The sequence below is a fragment of the Saccostrea echinata genome, unplaced genomic scaffold (genome assembly GCF_033153115.1).
Source record: "Saccostrea echinata isolate AGI-Se365-2 ecotype Australia unplaced genomic scaffold, CSIRO_AGI_Sech_v1 ptg000062l, whole genome shotgun sequence".
Lineage (NCBI taxonomy): Eukaryota > Metazoa > Mollusca > Bivalvia > Ostreida > Ostreidae > Saccostrea > Saccostrea echinata.
Window position 1 is genome coordinate 6,926,862 of NW_026889811.1, and position 25,394 is coordinate 6,952,255.

Here is a 25,394-nt window from a genome sequence, read left to right on the forward strand (position 1 = left end):
GGGGGCTGTGCCTCCCCCCCCCCCCCCCCATAATTTTGCCGATATATAGAAGACTATAGAAAACATAGCTACTATATGCTTGTGCCCCCTCAATAATAACGTCTGATGACCTTTTTTTTTTAGCTTGTCAAGGAATTTTGGTACTTGATAGCCCCCCCCCCCCCAATTGAAAATGTATAGTTGTGCCCCCTCAAAGTGAAATTGCTTCCTATGGGCCTGCGTTACATAAATTTATTTGTCAGTAGCCTGCCTCGATTTAAAAATTGCTTGTGCTTAGAGAATGCTCTTGCGTATTGAATAAGTTGGGAGACATACAGACATCACATGCAGGCGAAAGTGTAAGATTACATAAATAAAGCAAACGATGATCGAAAGGTTGAAGTCATGTCATTTGTCATAGTTATCGTCTATGACGATAATGGCCTTCGACTTATGTCGAATGCATGAGATAAATTAAGTCTTTCACACGAGATTATTATCTCGTTCGCAAAAAATAAGTATCTCATTCGCACGACTTATCATCTTGTTTGCACAACATAATATCTCGTTGCACAACATAATATCGAGCGAAAAAAAAAAAAGAAAAAAAAACTTCTCTTGTGCGAACCACATACGTCGTGCAAACAAGATTAAGTTGTGTGAACGACATAATATCTCGTGTAAACGACACATTTTCCAACAAGAGAAATTGTTATTCAATTGACTTATAACTGCTTAAAATATGCAAAAGGTTTTCATCAGATTCCCTTGTCTAAATAGAGGTTGTGCTACCAGGTTAACACACGTGGCCTGATGTACAATGTACACCTTGCTGCAAAACTCCCCGTTGATGTCTCATATAATCGCAAACTTTTGACCTTGCTGCATCATGTTTACTTTTGGAAGTGGTAGAAGACCCCAGATCAAAACATTTGATAATATTATACTGTCGTGTAAATAAGTTGAATCTGATTCGAGGAACATAGTTAAGAAGAGGCCCATGGGCCACATCGCTCACCTGAGCACATTGGCTAGGCAAAAGCACAAAAGCACAAATCAGTTCAGTATTGAAAAGGTTACCGGGGGGGGGGGGGGGGGGACCTGATGATGCTTCCATGTCAATATAACAAATGGCTTTGTTGTACTTGAGTAAATTTTGAAAAATTTTTCCCATATAATCCTTTGTAAAAATTTGATCCCCCATTGTGGCTCCTCCCTATCCCAGAGGTCAATATTTGAAAATTTGAATCTACACTACCTGAGGATGCTTCCATTTCAATATGACTAAACATAGCTTTTCTGTTCTTGAGAAGAAATATTTTTTCTGCATGTTCTTATGTAAAACTTTCAATCCCCCATTGGGCCCCACCCTACCCCAGGGGTCATCATTTGAACGAATTTGAATTTACACTATCTGAGGATGCTTCCATATCAAAATGACTAAACATGATTTTCAGTTCTTGAGAAGAGGATATTTTCCTATATGTTCCTATGTAAAATTTTCGACCCCCCATTGTGGCCCATCCCTATCCCCGGGGGGTCATCATTTTAACAAACTTGAATTTACACTACCTGAGGATGCTTCCATATCAAAATGACTAATCATGGCTTTACAGTTCTTCATCAGAAGATATTTACCTATATATTTCTATTTAAGACTTTGATCCTCCATTGTGGCCCCGCCCTACCCCAGGGGGTCATGATTTGAACAATCTTGAATTTACACAACCTGAGGATACTTCCAAATAAATATGATCAATCAGGGCTTTGCTGTTCCTGAGAAGAAGATTTTTAAAATTTTTCCTATATATTTCTATGTAAAACTTTGATCCTCCATTGTGGCCCCGCCCTACACCAAGGGGTCATGATTTGAACAAATTTGAATTTTTACAACCTGAGGATGCTTCCACATAAATATGACCAATCAAGGCTTTGCTGTTCCTGAGAAGAAGATTTTTTAAAGATTTTTCCTATATATTTCTATGTAAAACTTTGATCCTCCATTGTGGCCCCGCCCTACCCTCGGGGGTCATGATTTGAACAAATTTGAATTTTTACTACCTGAGGATGCTTCCATATAAATATGACTAATCAGGGCTTTGCTGTTCTTGAGAAGAAGATTTTTTAAAGATTTTTCCTATACATTTCTATGTAAAACTTTGATCCTCCATTGTGGCCCTGCCCTACCCTCGGGGGTCATGATTTGAACAAACTTGAATCTTCACTACTTGAGGATGCTTCCATATAAATATGACTCATCATGGCTTTGCTGTTCTTGAGAAGAAGATTTTTAAAGGTTTTTCCTATATATTTCTATGTAAAACTTTGATCCTCCATTGTGGCCCCACCCTACCCCCGGGGGTCATGATTTGAACAAACTTGAATCTACACTACCTGAGAATGCTTCCACATGAGTTTCATCTTCCCTGGCTCTGTTGTTCTTGACAAGAAGATTTTTAAAAGATGCTATTAATTTTTCACTAATTCTTTATTATCTCCCCTTGAAAGAGGGCATGGCCCTTCATTTGAACAAACCTGAATCCCCTTCACCCAAGGATACTTTGTGGCAAGTTTGGTTGAAATCGGCTCAGTGGTTCTTGAGAAGAAGATGAAAATGTGAAAAGTTTACGACAACAACGACGCCGACGCCGACAGACAACGGACAAATTTTGATCAGAAAAGCTCACTTGAGCCTTTGGCTCAGGTGAGCTAAAAAACACAGTGACTATTATCCTCTGAATAATGAAACCGCGCCCTCGATCGTGATAGAACATAGTAATAGTCAACATATTGCTTAACAACAAGTTTTCTAAAAAAAAAACATCAATTGACTGCACACAGATTTTATGTGCGCACAATTCACTGTTATATGTATTTGTATACAGCCTTCAATATTGAATATAATATAAAAAAAATCAAGTGCAACTGCACCTAGGTTGACAATGGTTCTCTTAGGTGAAAATTTTCAATGTTTCTCTCAACTACATTCTCTTTCGTGGTGGTAGGGGTCCACGTTTTCTAGAGGGCGGGGGGTGGTTCCAAAGTAATTTTTATTTGTTGCAGTATGTACATGTAATAACTGCAAAATCCAAGGGGGGGGGGGGGTTTAGACCCTCCCTCCAGATCCCGGCATGTTTCATGTAAAATGGTCTGTTCCTTTACTCCGTAAATGAGTCCCGTTCTCTGTCCTTATCAGTACTTTTCTATTTCATTGCTTTCTGTTTTTGATTTCCAGTTAATTCTATAATGCTATAATCTATGATGCTAATGCTTGGTGGCAGTAATGATTGACATTGGGCCACACCTTTATCTGCATGGTAAAACTCAGTCAAAGTTTCAACCTTACTCTTCCACAGAGTTCATCAATGAAGGACTAAATCTGGTAAAACTTGCACCATCAAAAGCTAAGAACTTGTACTTCTTTCGAGTTTAAATTTACAAAAAAAGTTTTCATTCATACTTTATTGAATCTAAAAATCAGTCAATACAGAGACACATCTTCTTGACGTCCATAACATTGGCCCATCTAGAGGTATCTTCATCCTCCTCCTCTTCTTTCCTAATCAATTTTTTTTTTTGTGTATTTTTTTTTTCAAAAATCAAAATGCTATTTTTTTCTATGGGGGTTATCTGATTTTTTTTTTCTATTCTTATCTTTTTTTTCTAACTTTTTTTTTTTTAAATTTCCCCTCTTTTTATATATATACTAGTGAAATTAAACCACTCCAATGGTCATTAAAGGTTTACAAAAAACCCAAACACAAATCACTTTACACAAAGAAAAAACCAACTAAAGCAAACAGAATTTACTTTTCAAACAGATCTACATATGTATATTGGAGTGATTTTTACACAGTATTGATGCATGGCACCGCTCAAAAAGCCAAGCTACACCAATCTGCAAAAGAAACTAAGAAATAAATCACAAAGAAAATGTTAAAAAAAAAAAGAAAGCCTTCAAATGGACCCTCCCACGAGCATCTAAATCTTTTCTCTCAGGAATTGTCCTAACATAAACTGGAGACGACAAATATTGGTCAACATATTGCACACATGAACATGATAAAAACAAGATGGGCACATTAAAATCCTATGGTTTAGTGAATAATCAATAAAAATGAATCTTCTTATTCAATATATAAACATTTTTTTCTGGAAGATTTTTGAATATTTTGATGGTTTAGTTCCTTTTATTTCTTTTAATATAAATGCCAAATATTATTTTTGTTGCTGTATTTGTTTTCTTTTGAGATTTTTTTTTTTGTTTTTGTATTTTTTTTTTTTGTTGACGTTAAGATTTTGATGATATCTATCTTCAGTATGGAGAATAGAACGCAGCTCTTCTGAATCGACTGAAATGAAAAATACAATAAAATCAAGTGATATTTTAGAACAATTATCTGTCTGGTGTAAGCAATGCCCTATAATGTCTAACATATAAAGTATAACATAAAAGGTGCAATTTTTTCCAAAACTTGTGTAGATGATATAACTCACCATGATGACAAAAGACTGATGTCGGGTGTATGAAATTCTTAAACAAGAGGCCCATGGGCCACATCGCTCACCTGAGCACATTAGCAATGGGGGGGGGGGGGGGGGCTTGAATTTTAAACTACCTGATGATGCTTCCATGTCAATTAAACAAATGGCTTTGTTGTACTTGAGAAGATTTTTAAAAAATTCCCCATATATTCCTTTGTAAAAATTTGATCCCCCATTGTGGCTCCTCCCTATCCCAGGGGTCATCATTTGAACAAACTTGAATCTACACTACCTGAGGATGCTTCCATATCAATATGACTAAACATGATTTTCAGTTCTTGAGAAGAAGATATTTTCCTATATGTTCCTATGTAAAATTTTCAATCCCCCATTATGGCCCATCTCTATCCCCTGGGGTCATCATTTGAACAAACTTGAATCTACACTACCTGAGGATGCTTCCATATCAAAATGACTAATCATGGCTTTGCAGTTCTTCATCAGAAGATATCTTCCTATATATTTCTATTTCAGACTTTTATCCTCCATTGTGGCCCCCCCCCTACCCCAGGGGATCAGGATTTGAACAAACTTGAATCTACACTACCTGAGGATACTTCCACATAAATATGATCAATCAGGGCTTTGCTTTTCCTGAGAAGAAGATTTTTAAAGATTATTCTTATATATCTCTATGTAAAACTTTGATCCTCCATTGTGGCCCCGCCCTACCCCCGGGGGGTCAGGATTTGAACAAACTTGAATCTACACTACCTGAGGATGCTTTCATATAAATATGACCAATAAGGGCTCTGCTGTTATTGAGAAGAATATTTTTAAAGATTTTTCCTATATATTTCTATGTAAAACTTTGATCCTCCATTGTGGCCCCGCCCTACCCCCAGGGGTCATGATTTGGACAAACTTGAATCTACACTACCTGAGGATGCTTCCATATAAATATGACCAATTAGGGCTTTGCTGTTATTGAGAAGAAGATTTTTAAAGATTTTTTTTAATATATTTCTATGTAAAACTTTGATCCTCCATTGTGGCCCCGCCCTACCCCCGGGGGTCATGATTTGTACAAACTTGAATCTACACTACCTGAGGATGCTTCCATATAAATATGACTCATCATGGCTTTGCTGTTCTTGAGAAAAAGATTTTTAAAGGTTTTTCCTATATATTTCTATGTAAAACTTTGATCCTCCACTGTGGCCCCGCCCTACCCCTGGGGGTCATGATTTGAACAAACTTGAACCTACACTACCTGAGGATGCTTCCACATGAGTTTCATCTTCCCTGGCTTTGTGGTTCTTGAGAAGAAGATTTTTAAAAGATGCTAGTAATTTTTCACTAATTCTTTATTATCTCCCCTTGAAAGAGGACGTGGACCTTCATTTGAACAAACTTGAATCCCCTTCACCCAAGGATACTTTGTAGCAAGTTTGGTTGAAATTGGCCCAGTGGTTCTTGAGAAGAAGTCAAAATGTGAAAAGTTTACAGACGGACGGATGGACAGACAGACAGACGGACTACAGACAAAATGTGATCAGAAAAGCTCACTTGAGCTAAAAAGGTGGGGGGGGGGGGGGGATTTGCAATTCCTGAATATTTTTTTTCAAAAATAACAAAGAAGACATTTAAAATTCCTTCAAGTTCATTGATACCATTTAAAAGATACAGGTCTTGTGTTTCACTTAGTCAACATACAAGTACTTTGCACACTGTTAAGTATTACATGAATAAGTATCATTTAAGTACAAAGATCAGAAATGCAATATCAACTGCAAGTCAAGATCATTCCAAGAAAGATCAAGATCATGATTATATTCTGATTTTTTCTATATTTACTAAAAGATACAAGCTGATGACTACCTGGAAACTATAAAAAAAAAAAAAACAAAACAAAACAAAAAAAAAAAAAAAAACAATCTCTTAGGCCGCAGCATTACTGCAGTAAGTCAAAACCTCATCCAAGTTCAAAAATGCTTACCTATGTTGCTAAAAGCATGTGAAACAGACAGGTGATATTGATATTTCACACCCAAGTTTCGCATTCCCATGTATATATCAGTTCTTACACATGCCATATTGTTCAATTCTAAAAATTATATTACCAACAAATTTGAAGATGGTCTTTTTTTTTGGTCTTTATCATGTAACTGTTGTTAAGTTTTGTTAATTAAAGTTATTGGAAGTTTTTAAGAAACAACTCCCACTATGATCATTGCATTATTAAATTTGATGGAAAACATTTAACATAGTTGGATATTAAAACAATTCTACCCTCAATGAACAGAAGCTTTATAAAGAAAAGATGTTGGATTTTACAAAATTGGTGAAAACTTTGAACAAGAGGCCCAAGGGCCTTAACGGTCACCTGAGTATAATACAACAATTTAGAGGATCCATAGAGTATAAAATGAACTGAAAGGTGAAGCTTTGTTGCCCAAAAGCAAGAAAAATAGGGTGATCAGGATTAACAAAATAATTAGTCTAGTATTCATTAAAAGTTCATAAATTGGGTTCTAATCTGTTCCCCATTTATCACTCTCACCAGACAGTATATTAAGAAACTATCAGTGCTTCTGTACTCTTTTAATTCCTTGTGGAAATCTCTTACATTGGCCTGAGTAAGACTTTTGGTCTTTGATGAACATTTAAGGTACTGGTATTCCATCCCTAATAGCCTCAGATTCAATGAATTTGAATACATAACAGATGTGTACGGGTGGAATACTCAGAATATTTAGACATAATCTACATTTATTACTATTAGCAGTAAAGAATGGAAGTGTCCTAATTTATGACTTGACCTTTGTTGAAGAGTTATCTCCCTCTTTTTTTAAGTAATAAAAATCAATTTTAAAAAAATATACGGTAAAAAAATTGTTTTCACAATTTTGGTAGAGTCACTCTTGCTCATCATAACTATGTATTCAATTTGTTTCAATAATACCCAGGAGTAGAGAAGAAGATTTTCAAAGAAATAATGCACTTTCACTATATGATCTATATAGCCCCGCCCTAACACCAGAACCCCTGACCCTGGGGCCATGAATTTCACAATTTTGGTAGAGTCACTCTTGCTTATCATAACTATGTACTCAATTTGTTTCAATAATACCCAGGAGTAGAGAAGAAGATTTTCAAAGAAATAATGCACTTTCACTATATGTTCTATATAGCCCCACCCTAACACCAGAACACCTGACCCAGGGGCCATGAATTTCACAATTTTGGTAGAGTCACTCTTGCTCATCATAACTATGTATTCAATCTGTTTCAATAATACCCAGGAGTAGAGAAGAAGATTTTCAAAGAAATAATGCACTTTCACTATATGATCTATATAGCCCCGCCCTAGCACCAGAACCCCTGACCCTGGGGCCATGAATTTCATAATTTTGGTAGAGGGCTCAATGCTTATTACAATCATGCCAACAGTTTGACTGCTTGATGTCCAGGAGTAAAGAAGAAGATTTTTAAAGATTGCATTAATTTTGATGGTTTTGGCCCCACCCCTCAGGCCCCAGGGGGCCAGGGGCCACGAATTTCACAATTTTTGTTCTTCTTCACCCATAGATGCTATATGCCAAAATTGGTTGAAATTGGTTCACTGGTTCCAGAGAAGAAGCTGAAAATGTTCAAAAGTTTACGACTGACGAACGACGACGGACGAAAAAAAATAGCAATAGGTCACCTGAGTGACTCAGGTGACCTAAAAATTTTGTAAAAGCATCCTTGTTCATCATAACTATACACTTGTTTCTTTGCTTTATAACCAGGAGTAGAAAAAATATTTTGAAAGAAATTATGAATTTTCACTATATAATCAGTAGAGCCACCCCCCCCCCCCCTTTCACAAGAACCCCTGACCCTGGGGCCATGAATTTCACAATTTTGGAAGAGGCATTTTTGCTTATCATAACCATGCAATTCCTTTGTTTAAATAATACCCAGGAGCAGAGAAGATTTTCAAAGAATTGATGCATTTTCACTATATAATCAATAGAGCCCCACCCTAACAGCAGAACCCCTGATTCAGGGGCCATGAAATTCACAATTTCTGAAGAGGCACTCTTGCTCATCATAACTATGTTTTTAGTTAATTTCTTTAATACCCATAAGCAGAGAAGAAGATATTCAAAGAAATAATGCATTTTCACTATATAATCAATAACCCCCCCCCCCCTTCACCAAAACCAATGACCCAGGGGCAATGAAATTCAAAATTTCTGAAGAGGCACTCTTGCTCATCATAACTATGTACTTAGTTAGTTTATTTAATACCCATAAGCAGAGAAGAAGATTTTCAAAGAAATAATGCATTTTCACTATATAATCAATAGAGCCCCCCCCCCCTTTCACCAGAACCCCTGACCCAGGGGCCATGAAATTCACAATTTTGGAAGGGGCATTCTTGCTTATCATAACTGTGTACTTAGTTAGTTTATTTTATACCCAGGAGCAGAGAAGAAGATTTTTGAAGAAATAATGCACTTTTACTATATGATCTATATAGCCCCACCCTAGCCCCAGAACCCCTTACCCTGGGGCCATGAATTTCACAATTTTGGTAGAGGGCTCAATACTTATTACAATCATTCTAACAGTTTGACTGCTTGATGTCCAGGAGTAAAGAAGAAGATTTTTAAAGATTGCATTAATTTTAGTGGTTTTTGCCCCACCCCTCAGGCCCCAGGGGGGCAGGGACCATGAAATTCACAAATTTTGTCCCCCTTCACCCATAGATGTTATATGCCAAATTTGGTTGAAATTGGTTGAGCGGTTTCAGAGAAGAAGCTGAAAATGTTCAAATGTTAACGCACAACGCACGACGCACGCCGACGGACGAAAACGGATAGCAATAGGTCACCTGAGTGACTCAGGTGACCTAAAAATGAGAAGAAAAAAAAATGCTAAATCAAGAATTTCTAAAAATCAAAGAATCTATAACCAACTTGTCATTACTTGGCTGACTGAGATCACTTCCTTATTTTTTGATTGTTTATCATTGGTTAAAATTGTGAAGTACATGTATTCATTTTAAATTTACTGAAAGAACATGTTATGAAAAAAAAAGACTCCCATTTATCCTACTCTGTTCAATATAATTTTATTATATGCAATTATATAAAAAACAAGAGGCCCATGAGCCACATCGCTCACCTGAGTAACTTTGGCCATGCTGTTCATTACCAGACTTCCCCCCTTGTAATACCTATTGTGGCCCCGCCCTACCCCCGTGGTCATGATTTGAACAATTTAGAATCTACACTACCCCAGGATGCTTCCACATAAGTTTCAGCTTTTTTGGCTCAGTGGTTCTTGAGAAGAAGATTTTTAAAGATTCTTTCTATATATTTCAATGTAAAACTTGTATTCCCTATTGTGGCCCCGCCCTACCCCCGGGGGTCATGATTTGAACAATTTAGAATCTACGCTACCCCAGGATGCTTCCACATAAGTTTCAGCTTTTCTGGCTCAGTGGTTCTTGAGAAGAAGATTTTTAAAGATTCTTTTTATATATTTCAATGTAAAACTTGTATTCCCTATTGTGGCCCCACCCTACCCCCGGGGGTCATGATTTGAACAATTTAGAATTTACACTATCCCAGGATGCTTTCACATAAGTTTCAGCTTTTCTGGCTCAGTGGTTCTTGAGAAGAAGATTTTTAAAGATTTTTCCTATATATTTCAATGTAAAATTTGTATTCCCTATTGTGGCCCCGCCCTACCCCCGGGGGTCATGATTTGAACAATTTAGAATCTACACTACCCCAGGATGCTTCCACATAAGTTTCAGCTTTTCTGGCTCAGTGGTTCTTGAGAAGAAGATTTTTAAAGATTTTTCCTATATATTTCAATGTAAAACTTGGATTCCCTATTGTGGCCCCACCCTACCCCGGGGGTCATGATTTTAACAATTTAGAATCTAGACTATCCCAGGATGCTTCCACATAAGTTTCAGCTTTTCTGGCTCAGTGGTTCTTGAGAAGAAGATTTTTAAAGATTTTTCCTATATATTTCAATGTAAAACTTGTATTCCCTATTGTGGCCCCGCCCTACCCCCGGGGGTCATGATTTGAACAATTTAGAATCTACACTACCCCAGGATGATTCCACTTAAGTTTCAGCTTTTTTGGCTCAGTGGTTCTTGAGAAGAAGATTTTTAAAGATTTTTCCCTATATATTTCAATGTAAAACTTGGATTCCCTATTGTGGCCCCGCCCTACCCCCGGGGGTCATGATTTTAACAATTTAGAATTTACACTATCCCAGGATGCTTCCACATAAGTTTCAGCTTTTCTGGTCCAGTGGTTCTTGAGAAGAAGATTTTTTAATGACCCCACCCTATTTTTGTCTTTTCTTGATTATCTCCCCTTGTAAGGGGACTTGGCCCTTTATCTTAACAATTTAAACTCCCCTTCACCCAAGGGTACTTTGTACCAAGTTTGGTTAAAATTGGCCCAGTGGTTCTTGAGAAGAAGTTGAAAATGTGAAAAGTTTACAGACGGACGGACGGACGACGGACAACGGGTGATCAGAAAAGCTCACTTGAGCTTTCAGCTCAGGTGAGCTAAAAATGTACCACTGCTATTTCATTAACAGGTGAACATGAAACCCTCCCCAAAAGCATTACCTTGGTCTTCTGGGTGTGTATCCTCCCCCTCCATATGGGCTCCTAAACCTCCCTCTCGGTCTGAATCCCCTTGGTTTTCTATTGGTTGTACTGATTCCTGGTCTGTTGGTTCGCTTTGCACTGACCTGTAATTTTAGACAAGTAAGTTCATAAAAGATTAAAGAAATGGCTTTAGCCAATCATCGATAAAGCCAAACATAGAAAACTCAGCAATTACTCTTAAATGAATCAACTGATTCAATGCTAAGAATATAAATTAGGAAAGTGCTCTTGAATTTAAATAATGCAAAGAAAATAAATTAGGAAAGTACTCTAGAACTTTAACTTAATTTAGATCTAGCTTTCAAAGTCAATTTGATCCTACATTTAGTCACCACTACAATGCTAAATGGTTGGAAGTTTAGTCAGATAAGTCTACATCATGCCTTTCCAGACAGGACAACCCAAATCTTACCTTTATCTGCCTGCCTCTGAACAGTGATTCATCCAGGGCTTGGGCAGTGGTCACCGAATCCTTGTCTGCAAACTCCACATAGGCAAATCTACAAAATATATACCGGTACATACAAATGCTAATAGCATTTATTCTAGAATAAGCTATTATAATTTTGAAAGAGGACACTCAATTTATCCACTTTCACATAGACAAGAACATAGGTATCTCTATTTACAAAGAGATATCCATTCACTAGTACATTCAAATTGTTACTCTTAATTCATTCTATTAAACGCTTACAAGCTGATTGATACTTGACTTTTTTCCCTCCTAAGTGTCAGATTTGAATGCTGTTTTAAAATAATTTACCCTTTTGGATGGCCAGTGTATTTATCACAGAGTATGGTGACCCTATTGACAGAGCCACATCCATGGAAATGTTGTTCCAGTTCTTCTGCTGTGGCTCCATAGTCAACCTGTACAAAAATTCCAATAAACAGAGTAACATACCAAAGATCTGAGAAAAGGACCCACAAAAAGCAGCTTGCTCATGTAAACATTTAAATACTTGCAAAAGTTACAAACAAGCAAGGTGACTGCATGAATGAGACATGTAAAAAATTCCTCATAAAAGATGTAATTTTTTAAATTTTAAACATCTACCTACGGGACACAAAAACAGTTTGCAATATCCATAAACTTTCTATATCAGAGTTTGTTATAACCATTTAATTTTACAAGGAACTGTTAATAATTTCGCCAGGGATCCCAAAAACTCACTATATCCATAAATTCGCTACATCTGTGTTCGTACTAAACAAGTTCTGCTGTACTGGATTATCCATATCATCTGAGAAAGTTTATTCAGTGAATAATGTTTCTTTTAACTGGTAAATTCAATAGTGCAATGCAGGTACATGCATTACTTACATTCCCAACATAAACTGATCTTGTGTCTGCATCCATCTTTTCTTCTGGTGTTGGAAAAGGACCTACAAACATTTAAATAATAGTAATTTATTTTTGTGAAACCAATAATATATGCCTTTATGCTGCAAACATATTTTGTATCAAATATATGTGGCGTACCAATACCTCAGGAATTTTCCACTACATTTTTGGAATGGGCCTCGGCCCTTGGAATTGGGAACTTAACAAAATTTTATCACTAACTGGGAAATCATCTAGCATATGACAATTTTCAAGAAATAAACACAAATGTTGAATAAATTTGACTTTTATTTAATTAAACGATATAAAACAGATCACCAACACTTCGTGAGAATGCAGCAGTAAATTTATTTGGAACCAAATAAATTTACTGCTGCATTCTCACGAAGTGTTGGTGATCTGTTTTATATCGTTTAGTTTATAACTTTAGGTACAGACCCTATTGAATACCTTTCGGTATCCACACGTGAGAATCTTCCGCAATTTGAACCTCAGGGTGTTGGTCTCCAGTTTTTATTGTTTTGTATTTTATTTAATTATTCAGAGCATTCATTCAAAGAAGAGACTAATTACAAATTGTCAGTCATCAACAGAACAAGGCTTCCCTTAACTCGGATTTTTTCTAAAGGGTCCAAGGGGCCTGTATTCTGCCCCAATCCCAATGATAACAAGTTCAGACACTGGGAGAATATGTAACACAACAAATATATCCCCATAGCATATAGTAATAAAATAATTTTTAAAAAATTGAATTAATTGTAGTAAGAATTTAACGGCGTAAAAAATTTATCAAATGTATCGTTTCGGGGTCTTATACCACTTAAAAAAGTAAATAAACATTGATGCAGCAAGGTCAAACATTTATGTACAGATGAGTCCTCAGCGGGGAGTGTACATCAGGTCACGTGCTCCCGACATTAGTGTTTGCCTAGTAACACAACCTTTATTCATAGAATGTGATGCAGGCAGGGAGAGCTGATGAAAACTTTTTGCATATTTTAAACAATTAATCGTCGAAGAGGGGAGAAGGTATATTATTAATGTTTTTTTTGTTTAGAGAATTTCATTTAACTTTGTTTAATTTTATGTTTGTATTGACTCAAAGGCAGGATGGCCATACATACTACATTCTTACTCGTAAATTTGATATGGCGGTGAGGAGGCAGCATTTCCGGTTGAACACTGTAACAAAAGCCGACTACTGCTCTACGAGCAATGAGCCCGGCTAAAAAGTATGTGTTTTCCAAGATTCATAAAAGAAAATTCCCAAAAGACAATTGAAACAAATATGGTTAAAAAATGTCGGAACTCAGTAACATGGGTGATTTTTTTTTGCAAATGGAAATGGGGTTAAAATTCGTACCTATATGGGGCAGTGGAAAATTTATGTACATATCTTCAACAAGAGGCCCATGGGCCACATCGCTCACCTGAATAACTTTGACCATGCTGTTCTTTACCAGATTTCCCCCCTTTTAATATACCTATTGTGGCCCCGCCCTACCCCCCGGGGGTCATGATTTGAACAATTTATAATCTATACACTATCCCAGGATGCTTCCATATAAGTTTCAGCTTTTCTGGCCCAGTTGTTCTTCATCAGAAGATTTTTAATGATTTTTCTTATGTATTTCAATGTAAAACTTGGATTCCCTATTGTGGCCCCGCCCTACCCCCGGGGGTCATGATTTGAACAATTTATAATCTACACTACCCCAGGATGCTTCCATATAAGTTTCAGTATTTCTGGTCCAGTGGTTCTTCAGAAGAAGATTTTTAAAGATTTTTCTTATGTATGTCAATGTAAAACTTGTATTCCCTATTGTGGCCCCGCTCTACCCCCGGGGGTCATGATTTGAACAATTTAGAATCTACACTACCCCAGGATGCTTCCACATAAGTTTCAGCTTTTCTGGCCCAGTGGTTCTTGAGAAGAAGATTTTTAAAGATTTTTCTTATGTATTTCAATGTAAAACTTGGATTCCCTATTGTGGCCCCGCCCTACCCCCAGGGGACATGATTTGAACAATTTATAATCTACACTACCCTAGGATGCTTCCATATAAGTTTCAGTATTTCCGGCCCAGTGCATCTTGAGAAGAAGATTTTTAAAGATTTTTCCAATATATATCAATGTAAAACTTGGATTCCCTATTTTGGCCTCGCCTTACCCCCGGGGGTCATGATTTGAACAATTTAGAATCTACACTACCCCAGGATGCTTCCATATAAGTTTCAGCTTTTCTGGTCCAGTGGTTCTTGAGAAGAAGATTTTTAAAGATTTTTCTTATGTATTTCAATGTAAAACTTGGATTCCCTATTGTGGCCCCGCCCTACCCCCGGGGGTCATGATTTGAACAATTTTTAATCTACACTACCCCAGGATGCTTCCATATAAGTTTCAGCTTTTCTGGCCCAGTGGCTCTTGAGAAGAAGATTTTTTAATGACCCCACCCTTTTTTTGTCTTTTCTTGATTATCTCCCCTTGTAAGGGGACTTGGCCCTTTATTTTAATAATTTACACTCCCCTTCACCCAAGGATACTTTGTACCAAGTTTGCTTAAAATTGGCCCAGTGGTTCTTGAGGAGAAGTTGAAAATGTGAAAAGTTTACAGACGGACGGACGGACGGATGGACAGACAGACGGACGGACGACGGACAACGGGTGATCAGAAAAGCTCACTTGAGCTTTCAGCTCAGGTGAGCTAAAAACACTTTGACAATCATTTTTATGCAAGCATCAAATAAAAAAATAATGTTCTAGCTTGAAATATTGTGTGTTAAAGGACTTATTGCATGTTTCTAAATTATTTGAAATTAAAAGCGTAAAACGTTACTTATGACCACAGTTTATAAATTTTGTGTTTTTATTGCGGATAAACCGCGGTAATTAATCAATTATTGACTCAAATGAAAACCCCTGATTTAAAAATCTAAGTTAATTAGATAGCGATCACGTGACCCTGTGACGTCAAAGGCGACAATGGCTGATCAGCTCCACGTTAATCTTACGAAAATGTACGCGATACAACCTGAATTTTCTGCGTTGTGGACGACCAAATCGCTTATTTTATCCATATGAAATTGAATATCCAACCTTATATGTTAGAACTGTCAGCAAGAAAAAATCTGAAAAATCTGTTAACATTGTAAAAATAGCAGCGACGAGAGCGAAGGAGACGCGGCGAAGATGAAGAAACTCGCCATCAGAATACGATTTGATTTGTCATCTTATCACATGTATTTACTTATTTGATTCACAAATTTCACATTATATAACTTTGTTGTTCTTCGTTTTTAACATAATATTAATTTATGCAAGTCTTCATACGTTTTTTAAAGGATGGCGATCTTGAAAAATAATTTCCCGATCACGAAACATTGCCGTAATCAGAGCTATAGATTCTAAATGTTTGGAATAAAAAACGAAAATATCTCAAAAGCCTTATACCTTAGAACTAGTTAATGTTTCTATAGTAAATGAAAAGCACGCTAGGAATTAATTTTTTCAGCATTTTTCGTAATTAAGCTGCATTTGTCGTTGATAACTCCGTAAATAGTGTGCATATTCTCATCTCTCTATCACTGAATTGTCGCCTATGACGTCAGAGCAGTATTTCGCTGAAATCGGGCTGAAATATGCATATTGCCGTATTTGAATTTCAACTCCCAATATCTGTTAAAATATGTTTTCAACAACGTTTATTGTATTCAGTATTTTAATAAACAAGGTTGTAGATAATATTTTTCATAAAATTACGATTTTTGAAAGATCATGCGATAAGTCCTTTAAGTGTACTTTTTAAAAATATATATACAGTTGTGAATATGGTTATCTCGAAAACACTGATATCACAAATACCAAAGATATGTTGAAGTGAATTGAAAGTCCCTACCAATTATTCTTTAAGTATAAAACCCTTGATATCTTGAATACTGGGATATCCTGAAGTTTTTTCTCGGTCCCATCAAGTTCAAGATAACGAGGTTTGACTGTATATATATTTGATGAATACAAATCAATGAATTAATATTTTTATAAAATAATTAATTGAAGTCCTAAATAATTCAACCAAAGTCACAATCAATCTTATCGCAAGTCCCGAACAGTTTTACTAGTTAGGTCCCAAAATGTGGGGCATCGGTCATGTAGTTGGCTTAGTAAATTTCAAATGAAATCCATAAGAAACACCATTTCAACTTACTAGCGGTGGTTGGGGACGTCATGTTCATCTGTGTATCTACTTCTTTTTGCATTTCTTTAAGTTTTTCTGCTTCTTCTTCCATTTCTCTTACTCTTGCCTTGATTGCTTCTAGTTCCTTTGAATTTCAATTAAACTTAATAATTAAACATTTTAAAATGAAACTTCTGCATTTATAGTATATTAATCAATTGGATTCAACTATGGAATCTGAATTCATAGCCTTCTTTTAAACATACAAGTACTAAAGTGAAACTGCTATACATTAAAACTTTGCATTCAATTCACAATACTGTGTTGTGTTGTAGGCCTACTGTATGCTTAAATATTCAGGCCTACTGTATGCTTTAAAATTAATCTAAAATTTTACAGTATCTTATTTTTACAATGCTACGCCATTTATGGTGCTTTTTTTAGGGCTGGGCAATAATACCAATGTTCCGGTATATTGCGGTATGTTGACAAAAAATATCGTATAGACATACGTTTTTGTAATACCGATATACTGGCAAAATGCTTGGATTCAGGAATTCAATCATAAAATATAAAGAAAAGTTGTCAGAAAGGTTTGCAATCATGCCAATCAGTTAGACAAAAACTGTTGTATGCGTGTATTTAGTTGCATAACTGTACTTCAATCAACAAGATATGTTTTATTGTTTATCACATGTAATCATAGTTTTACATTCTACATGTAAAAGGAGGTTAATATAACAATACCATTTAAATTTTTATTGAAAATATTGCAATACATGTCGCAATACAGCTGAAAATATCGCATTATATTGCAGGATTTCCCCAAATCTCTTTGTGTGACACTAGTCTGAGATTTGTAGAGATGTCAGACCAAAATTTTTAGTCTCTACAAATCTCACTGAGATTTTAACACGTACAGTGCTGGTGTAGAATTATCTAAAAAATGGTAAAATATTTTTTCCTTAAAAGTATTCAAAAGCTGCAATGGTCAGGTTGGGCACACACCACCAAATGGTCACTTATCCCCCATTTGGTGGACAATCTCCCATATCGGAGACGAATTTTACTGACCAAATGGTGGACTTTTTTTATTCTATTCCAAAGAGCTAAATCCACGAAGGGGCTAAATCGGCCCAGTCATCAAAATAAGTGAAACTTTCTCACATAAAACTCTAAGATTCGTATGTTGTAAAACAATTTATTTTTTAATAATATCTTTTCTGGTTTTCTTTTTACATTCGTTTAAATTTGGTATTGTTTTCCTTATTAATACTATTATGTTGACGTTACATACTTTAACGTCGTGACGTTGACATTCTGTATAAGACAGTAACATATGTACGTTAATGGAATAAAAATAACCAATATAAGCTCTTCTTTAAAATTTTGTAAAATTTTACTATGAATTTTTCAAAAACTTCTGAAAAGTTTTGGTTTATTTTTTAATTAAAGCTATTTGTACTCTAAAGAAATGCCAAATATTTGTTTTATACAACTGTTGTCTGGTATAATCGTTGATACATGTAACACGTTTTAGATGAAATCAGAGAAACGTTAAGTTGAAAACAAACACAAAGTGTTAATCCGTCATATTTGAGTAAAACTGAATTAATGTAGTAAAATATATACTATAGTAGCCATGGATAAGGATTTTATCATTCTTAAATGTGTTATTGTATGGTCATACGGTGTACAAACAAAAAATATACGTTTTTTTTTTTTTTTTTCCCCCAGAAAACACACGAGTACTCTTTAATAACGAAAACATAAAATTAAAATGAAAAGTTGCATTAAAAATGAATACGTTTGAAGTTACCATCTATTTTATTGTCATTTTGAGAATTTCGTTGCACTTCCGAAAATTATGGCATTTCCCGGACATTTGAAATGAAATTGTAGTTCATACATGTAATACACGTAAAATAGTGACGTTTGACGACAATCCTGCGCACCACAGATTGTCAGGAAAGAAGCCACTACAGACTTTTAAACATGAGTGATGCAAAGTATCCAATCGGCCGCAAAAAAATTTTCCAACGAAAACACAAGATTTCCAAAGTATCTGAATTTGAAAACGGAACCTGAAGTTAAAAAAAAAAAACAAAAAGATAAACGGAAATGGCACATATACCACTTTACGCAATGTAAATCACTTAATCGAAATAAAGTTCACTAATTATGATAACTATGTTATATCATCAAAGAGAAACTTTTTTTATATACCCACAATAGATGTGAAAAGAGATTTCAGATGATAAAAACGATCGAATGAATAATTGCTAACTAATCGTTTTGTTATCATATTATCATATCTTACACACTCCCATGTTGGGGAGTACGTATTATAAACCCTTTTAATAAAATCATAAAGTAATGATTATCTGGTGAGAAGTGAAAATTAAATTGAAACATAACAACATCTAAGACTTTCATATAGTTCAAAACCAGTTTTAACATTTTACTCATAATTTTCATATATTTAAAATAACGTTCCGTTTTTCCATGTACAATTTCTAACACAACTACAAATAGATAGGCGATAATGAGTACAGAAGACGATAAAATAATCATAATATATATACATATTGCATATGAGATTTTTAACTTGGACGTTTTCGGATCGTTACTATTTGTAATTAAACAAAAATATACGAAAAACAGCTACTGGCAGTAGTAAATGGCTATCATTACAGACCATCGAAAAAAAAAATTATAGACCACATGTCGAACGACATATTACCCCCCCCCCCCCCCAATACCATGTTCAAATGCCCGATCTATGAAGGTATATTCTATATAGACGTCCTTTCAAAAAAAACAAATATGATAGACAGGCAAAATTACCGGTAGCAGTTATATCCGTTAATAATAATACATTAAGGATACATGGCCGTAGGAACCGGAGGGGTGGGTGGCCATGCCCCCCCCCCCCAATAATTTTGCCGATATATAGAATACTATATAAAACAAAGCTACTATATGCTTGTGTCCCGTCAATAAAAACGTCTGATCCCCCCCCCCCCTTTTTTTTGGTTTGTCAAGGAATTTTGGTATTTGATAGTGTCCCCAACTGAAAATGTATGGATGTGCCTCCCCCTCCCCCCTAACTGAAATTGCTACCTACGGGCCTGGGATCTATAATAAATTTATGCAATGACTGAGTCACGAAAAATCAATCGTTTTTTAAATAAATTTTTATCAAGGAGATTGAAAAAAAAAAATGAAAACTGCTATTGAATTTATTTTTTATACTATATATATATATACTATATATATATATATATATACAAGGACTAATATAATTGGCATTGTTATTTATTCACTTTACTACTTTCTTGTTAAAATGGCAGCAGTAATTGGTCGATCTGTTCCACGTATTTAATGAGTGAGGGTGAGAATTCCGAAACCCCCACCCCCAATAACCCCTGTCTTTTCTTTTCTTTATTTTTTGTAAATGTAACAGTTTTCTTTTCTCTTTTTTTTTTTTTTGCTTCTTATTTTATATCAATGTTCGAATCCCCCCCTTTATGAATTTACACTACTACATGTATAAATATGCTTACTAATCTTGGTTGCACTCTCTCCCTTGGGCCTGTTACAATTAAGCGGAGTAACTCAAAATAGAAAGAGATAGCAAGTAGTCTCCCTTTGACATTTTTATCATGTGTTGGCTAGGTCACAGCATGCATGCGATACTGAAATTACTTAAAACCTTAAAGAGTTGTCACTGCCTTGGTAGTAAGTTATTCGTTTATACAATGTAGGACATTTTTCTTATAGAGGCCTATCACAAAAATTACACGCGATCTGTAAAATCAATCTATTGTTTATTTGATTTGTCAACTCGAATTTTCTAGGTTCAGTACTTCGTAACATAATTTATGTTAAGAGGTCTCGGATCAGTAAAGGTTTTCACTAATAAATATTAATTAATCTTTTGTCTTAAAATGCCACTGGCAATTTCTGAAACGCATGTTGGGTATCATGAGTATGGGTTATAATTATAATACATGTACATGTAGTTATGATAGACTCTATTGCGTAACATTAACCATTTGTACATGCTGTCGATACAGACTTCACTACATTTATGTTTTGTAAGGTGGTAGAACAATCATTATAAATACGTCTTGGTAGTTGCATCCGATGTAATTTGTTTAATATTCTAGGCTATTCCGACACGGCCACTCAGGAGAAAATAAAGATGTAGCCTACATGTTTCTCGGGTGATCTCCCTTTGATTACATAGTGACCATGGTGACGAGGAGCCGGGAGTTGGAAAACAAATTCAAAGCATAAATAAATAGGCAGAGGAAAAGAATACACATTATTATTTTTTTTTAACATTTCAGTATAATAATATGGATCAGCTACTCGAAGGAAAAGTCTTGGGTCAGGACTGAGGCACGTAGGCCTAGTACACAAAATGTCGACATTATTGCATCTATGCAGTCATGCCTAGCGAGAGTTTTTCGTACTTTTTTGCACCACAACACAAAATAACTTATAATAAATATAACAATCGCATTTCAAAACTCTTTGATATTTACAAAAACAATATAGAATATTTTTCTTTTCTATTAATGTAGGGTAATCCCCGCTATTTTCACTGTGTGAGTCGATGCTAAGATATTTGAATCGAACGAAAAGCATTAATTTCGATGTGGCCACATCCCTCGAACAAAATAAAAATATACTTTATTTATTCATATTTTAATCCTCTTTTCAATGGTATAAATTTTATTTTGTTCGAAGGTTGTGGCCAAAGCAAAAATTTGAACCAAAGACGAAAAAAATGCTTTATTTTGATAAAAACAAGCAAAGTGCACGTTTTTAGACGTTTTCTGTACAAATATGAAGTCATCAAATAAAAAAATTGGCATATACTATTTAAGTTTGATACCCAAGGATAATATTTCTATTGTTAATTTTTTTCTTCCTCTAAGTTTAATTTCTAGAAAAAATAGGCTGATTTAGCCCCTTCATGGATTTAGCTCTTTGATTAAAATGAAGCAAAAGCGCATCTTCTTAGGCATTGGGGAATTTTAGTGAACATATTCCTCGCACAATCAACATAGTTCGGTTGATTTTCCATGTGCAATTTCTCCATAACTTCCTAAAAACGATACCCATAGTTGTCCATAACAGCCGAACTTCTTGATCAATCGATCAAAAAAATTTTGATTGTGTCTAGTAGGATAAAAATTCTATTTTATCCAGTGGTTTAACTCTTGATAAGTTAAGTTTCAATCACTTTTTGGGTCTTCGTTAATATTTATTTCCATCAAATCCCGTTAAACACGAGCTCCTCATTACTTTACTGGTATGGTGGGCACTTATTGCTATAAAGTTAAATTTTTCTAGACTTGAACGTAATGTCTGTTGTTATTTTTCTTTTAGGATAAAGTTGCATATTCCATGCGACCTTTTGTGGTTTAATATGTATATTACTGATGAATTTAATATATTTGATAAATAATTTTCAATAAAAGATATACAAAGTGACTTTTGCAATTATTCTTTTTTTCGTTCGAAGTATATCGTTTTAAAACAATAATTATATCATAATCTAACTTCATTTACTATTTTTGTAGAGAACAAAGCTATTGCGTACAAAATTAAAATGAAATAAAGGCAAAAACTTATTTTTCTCTTGATTTCATAATTGAAAACTGACACAAATGTGCCTCCATAGTAAAATCCGACTTTTGACCAGGTTAAAAAAAGATTGTTTTTATTGTTTGCATTATTTGATTGGTTGCCTGGATAATCAAAACAGAAAGTAAAGAACATGGTTGACAGGTGCAGCATCGTTGGAGAAGGAGGGAATTTTCTTTTTAAGTAAAAACGGAGAAATGTTGCACTTGTTTACGTACATTTTTTGTAAAATTTTTGAACGACTGTGCGCAAAAAATTACACATTGAGTATCCAATTTTTTTCACTTAGAACACCGATAAATACCTATATTTTATTCCACATGGATTAGAATTATGTGCCATTCCATGCAATTCTATGGAATTGAACACAACCCTTTTTCTCTCCTAAACGGTCAGTAAAATTCATTTCCGATATGGGAGATTGTCCACCAAACGGGGGATAAATAACCATTTGGTGGGGTGTGCCCAACCTGATGGTAGAACTATCTTTTATATGGGTTGCTTTTTTGATAATCCATAGTACATATATGAATAGTCAAATACTAGCATTGTCCATTTCTTACAAAAAACTTTTTCGTGAAAAAACTGCATATAAATATCTTTATTAAGCTATTCTGAATAGCTTAATGAAGCTATATAGCTAATTCAAGCTATATAGATAAATCAAGAGATTGTGCTTAATCTCCTTAAAAGACTTTGTACTCAAAGTTCTAAAAGTTTTGGGGCTATATAAAGCAATTGATACAGTTACTTCTTCGATGAAATTATAAAGGAGGCCAATTATGGCCAACAATATAATTGACTGGTAATAATTCAGTACAATGAGAAGCAATCATACTTATCCACGCCTCAACGCACACAAGGTAGTGTACAGTTAATCAAACAATGGAAATTCATCTTTTGCTTAAAAGTATTCAAATGCTGCAATGTTAGAAGTATCTTTGATTTCAGTTGTTGTTTTGATAGCCCATAGTACATATATGAATAGTCAAATATTTGCGACTATTTGTCTATTTCTTACAAAAAACATTTTTCTGAAAAACTGCGCATAAATAACTTTATCAAGCTATTTTGAATAGCTTAATAAAGCTATATAGCTTTTTCAAGCTACATAGCTAAATCAAGAGATTGTGCTGGACCTCGTAAACAGAGTGGAACTTGGAATACACATCTGTTATCGATATGTATACACGCTTATTTTAAATTAAAGTGTATTACTTACAGGATCATCTGCCGTAGAATCGTCTGCGGCATTTGTATCTCCCTCAATTTCCCCACTCTCCAATAACTGAGCTTCGGCGTCGAATTCATTATCATTTTCATTATCTTCATGAAACTGTTCGGTTTCGTTGTCAATTTCAGACATATTGAAGAGACACAGTTTCCGATAAAAACGAAATTAAAAACAAGAATATATGTTATTTCATCCCAAAACCTCCGTTTGTTGAAACTGGTTTTGTAACAAGAGGATTACGGCTGATTGTTATGTGTCCCCTTCCCCTAAGTCCTCTCTTCCAAACCGGTGTTATTTACAAAACCTATTTTAACTTCGCTGTCAGAAGAGTTCCATTACTGACAATATAATATCAGTAAAATGCCAGTACTTAACCATAAGTATTGTGCACGTGCGTAATTAATGAAATATTTAAATATGAAAATAATTCACAACTAAAACTTAATTTTAATGTGTTACAAAGTGAAATAAATACAGGTTTAGTACAATCATATCAGCATTTAATAAAATTGTAATACCATACTTATTATTATAATAAATATATTGCGATTGGGACCAGTCAATATGAAAATACTATCGGAAATATATTCTTTATATCAAAACAAATTTAAAAATGAAATAATTATATAAATAGGTAGGCTGATGAGCACATCAGATGCTGCAGATTCTTGAATATCTAGTCCTAACGTCTATGGAGCAATTAGTCACACCCTGCATTATTTATTTTGGAAAAAAGTGATGTTCACCAAGAACACAACAAGGAACCATTAAGCTGCATCTTGGTTGGTAAAGCAATAGTGTACTGCTTGTGTTCCATTGGAAAATAAATGTTTTGTTCAATTATAAAATATCTATGAACATTGAATATCACGAAGATAATTTATGCAGACAGACATTTTGGATAAGAAAGGTAGGCGACAAGGTTAGCCAATTTGGCAGCCACTGTTAACTTATCAAGTTAGGTTCTGTATGATATTTTTTTTAAAAAATTGCTTCCATTAGAACAACTTGATTGGTATGATGATTGGAGATGGGTAATTTTAAATCTGTAGTATCTGTGCGACTGTCCCGTGGTACGACTTATTGTCTGTATTACATGTACTTAAGAAGGCGGGACAGTCGCACGGACCTCTTCTACACGTGGATGCCAAGCTGACAGGACGTGTCAGGGACAGCAGCGGAGCGGGGAGTCGGCCCGGGCCAGAACCTACGGATCTGTATATATGTTTGTATATGTGTTAATAAATACTTGTAAAGAACCACAAAGACTTTACTGGCGCCCAACTCGCGGGGCCCGGGAGATTCCCGTACTGCTGTCAAAGTTAGTTTTTTTTTCAGGCATCGTTTTAGCCGCCATTTTTGGTGCTGCTAGGTATGTGAGAGCACGTGTTGGTTTTTTATGTATTTCTTGAATCAACTTTCAGAATTAATTTGTATTGTCTGTGATTTTATCTGATTTATTGTGATATTTTATTATGGATATGTCGGTAGAGGAAGCCGTGTCGGCTTTAGGCCTGGGCACTCGCCCGGCTGACAGGCGGTCAGACAATTTCAATCTTCGTTCTCCGTGTAGGATGGGGGTATACCCCGGGGAGGGGGGTTATTCACCATACGCTTTTAGCGGGAGTGAGCATTTTGCCTCCCGTCACACACCTTTTGCTCAGTCAATGTCAGGCCACATGGGAGGGGGGTTGCCCCTCGGGGGTCCCTCTACACCTATGCCCGGCCTGCACTCGGGCATCCCCTGTGGGGAGGGTAGTGTATTACATGGAAAGTCAGGAAAAGAGGTACGGTTTGCCCAGTCTCAATTTGGCTCACCAG

General features: G+C 35.4%; 1 protein-coding gene across 3 annotated transcripts; it reads right to left on the reverse strand.

Annotated features, from left to right (window-relative positions):
- Nucleotides 1–3,426: 3,426 nt before the first annotated feature.
- LOC133175488 (polyadenylate-binding protein 2-like) lies at nucleotides 3,427–23,831 on the reverse strand. 3 transcript variants are annotated; one of them, XM_061310590.1, is made up of 7 exons: nucleotides 23,562–23,831; nucleotides 16,709–16,823; nucleotides 12,483–12,544; nucleotides 11,922–12,028; nucleotides 11,571–11,658; nucleotides 11,117–11,241; nucleotides 3,427–3,538 (listed from the first exon to the last, which is right to left on the reverse strand). In XM_061310590.1, the coding sequence occupies exons 1-7, from the start codon at nucleotides 23,703–23,705 to the stop codon at nucleotides 3,457–3,459; spliced, it is 723 nt and encodes a 240-aa protein (XP_061166574.1). In that variant the 5' UTR covers nucleotides 23,706–23,831; the 3' UTR covers nucleotides 3,427–3,456. The 3 variants fall into 3 exon arrangements, with proteins under 3 accessions (XP_061166574.1, XP_061166576.1, XP_061166575.1); XM_061310592.1 differs by having other exon boundaries at nucleotides 3,427–3,877; nucleotides 23,562–23,828; XM_061310591.1 differs by having other exon boundaries at nucleotides 3,427–4,331; nucleotides 23,562–23,828.
- Between the last annotated feature and the right edge of the window lie 1,563 nt (nucleotides 23,832–25,394).

Bases quoted from the DNA above. Each gene is read 5' to 3' on its own strand.
- LOC133175488 (XM_061310590.1), bottom strand. From the start codon at position 23,705: ATGTCTGAAATTGACAACGAAACCGAACAGTTTCATGAAGATAATGAA. The intron at 16,824-23,561 runs GTAAGTAATACA...TGAAATTCAAAG, and splicing joins ATTCTACGGCAGATGATCCT to GAACTAGAAGCAATCAAGGC. The intron at 3,539-11,116 runs GTAATGCTTTTG...AAAATTGATTAG, and splicing joins TACACACCCAGAAGACCAAG to GAAAGAAGAGGAGGAGGATG.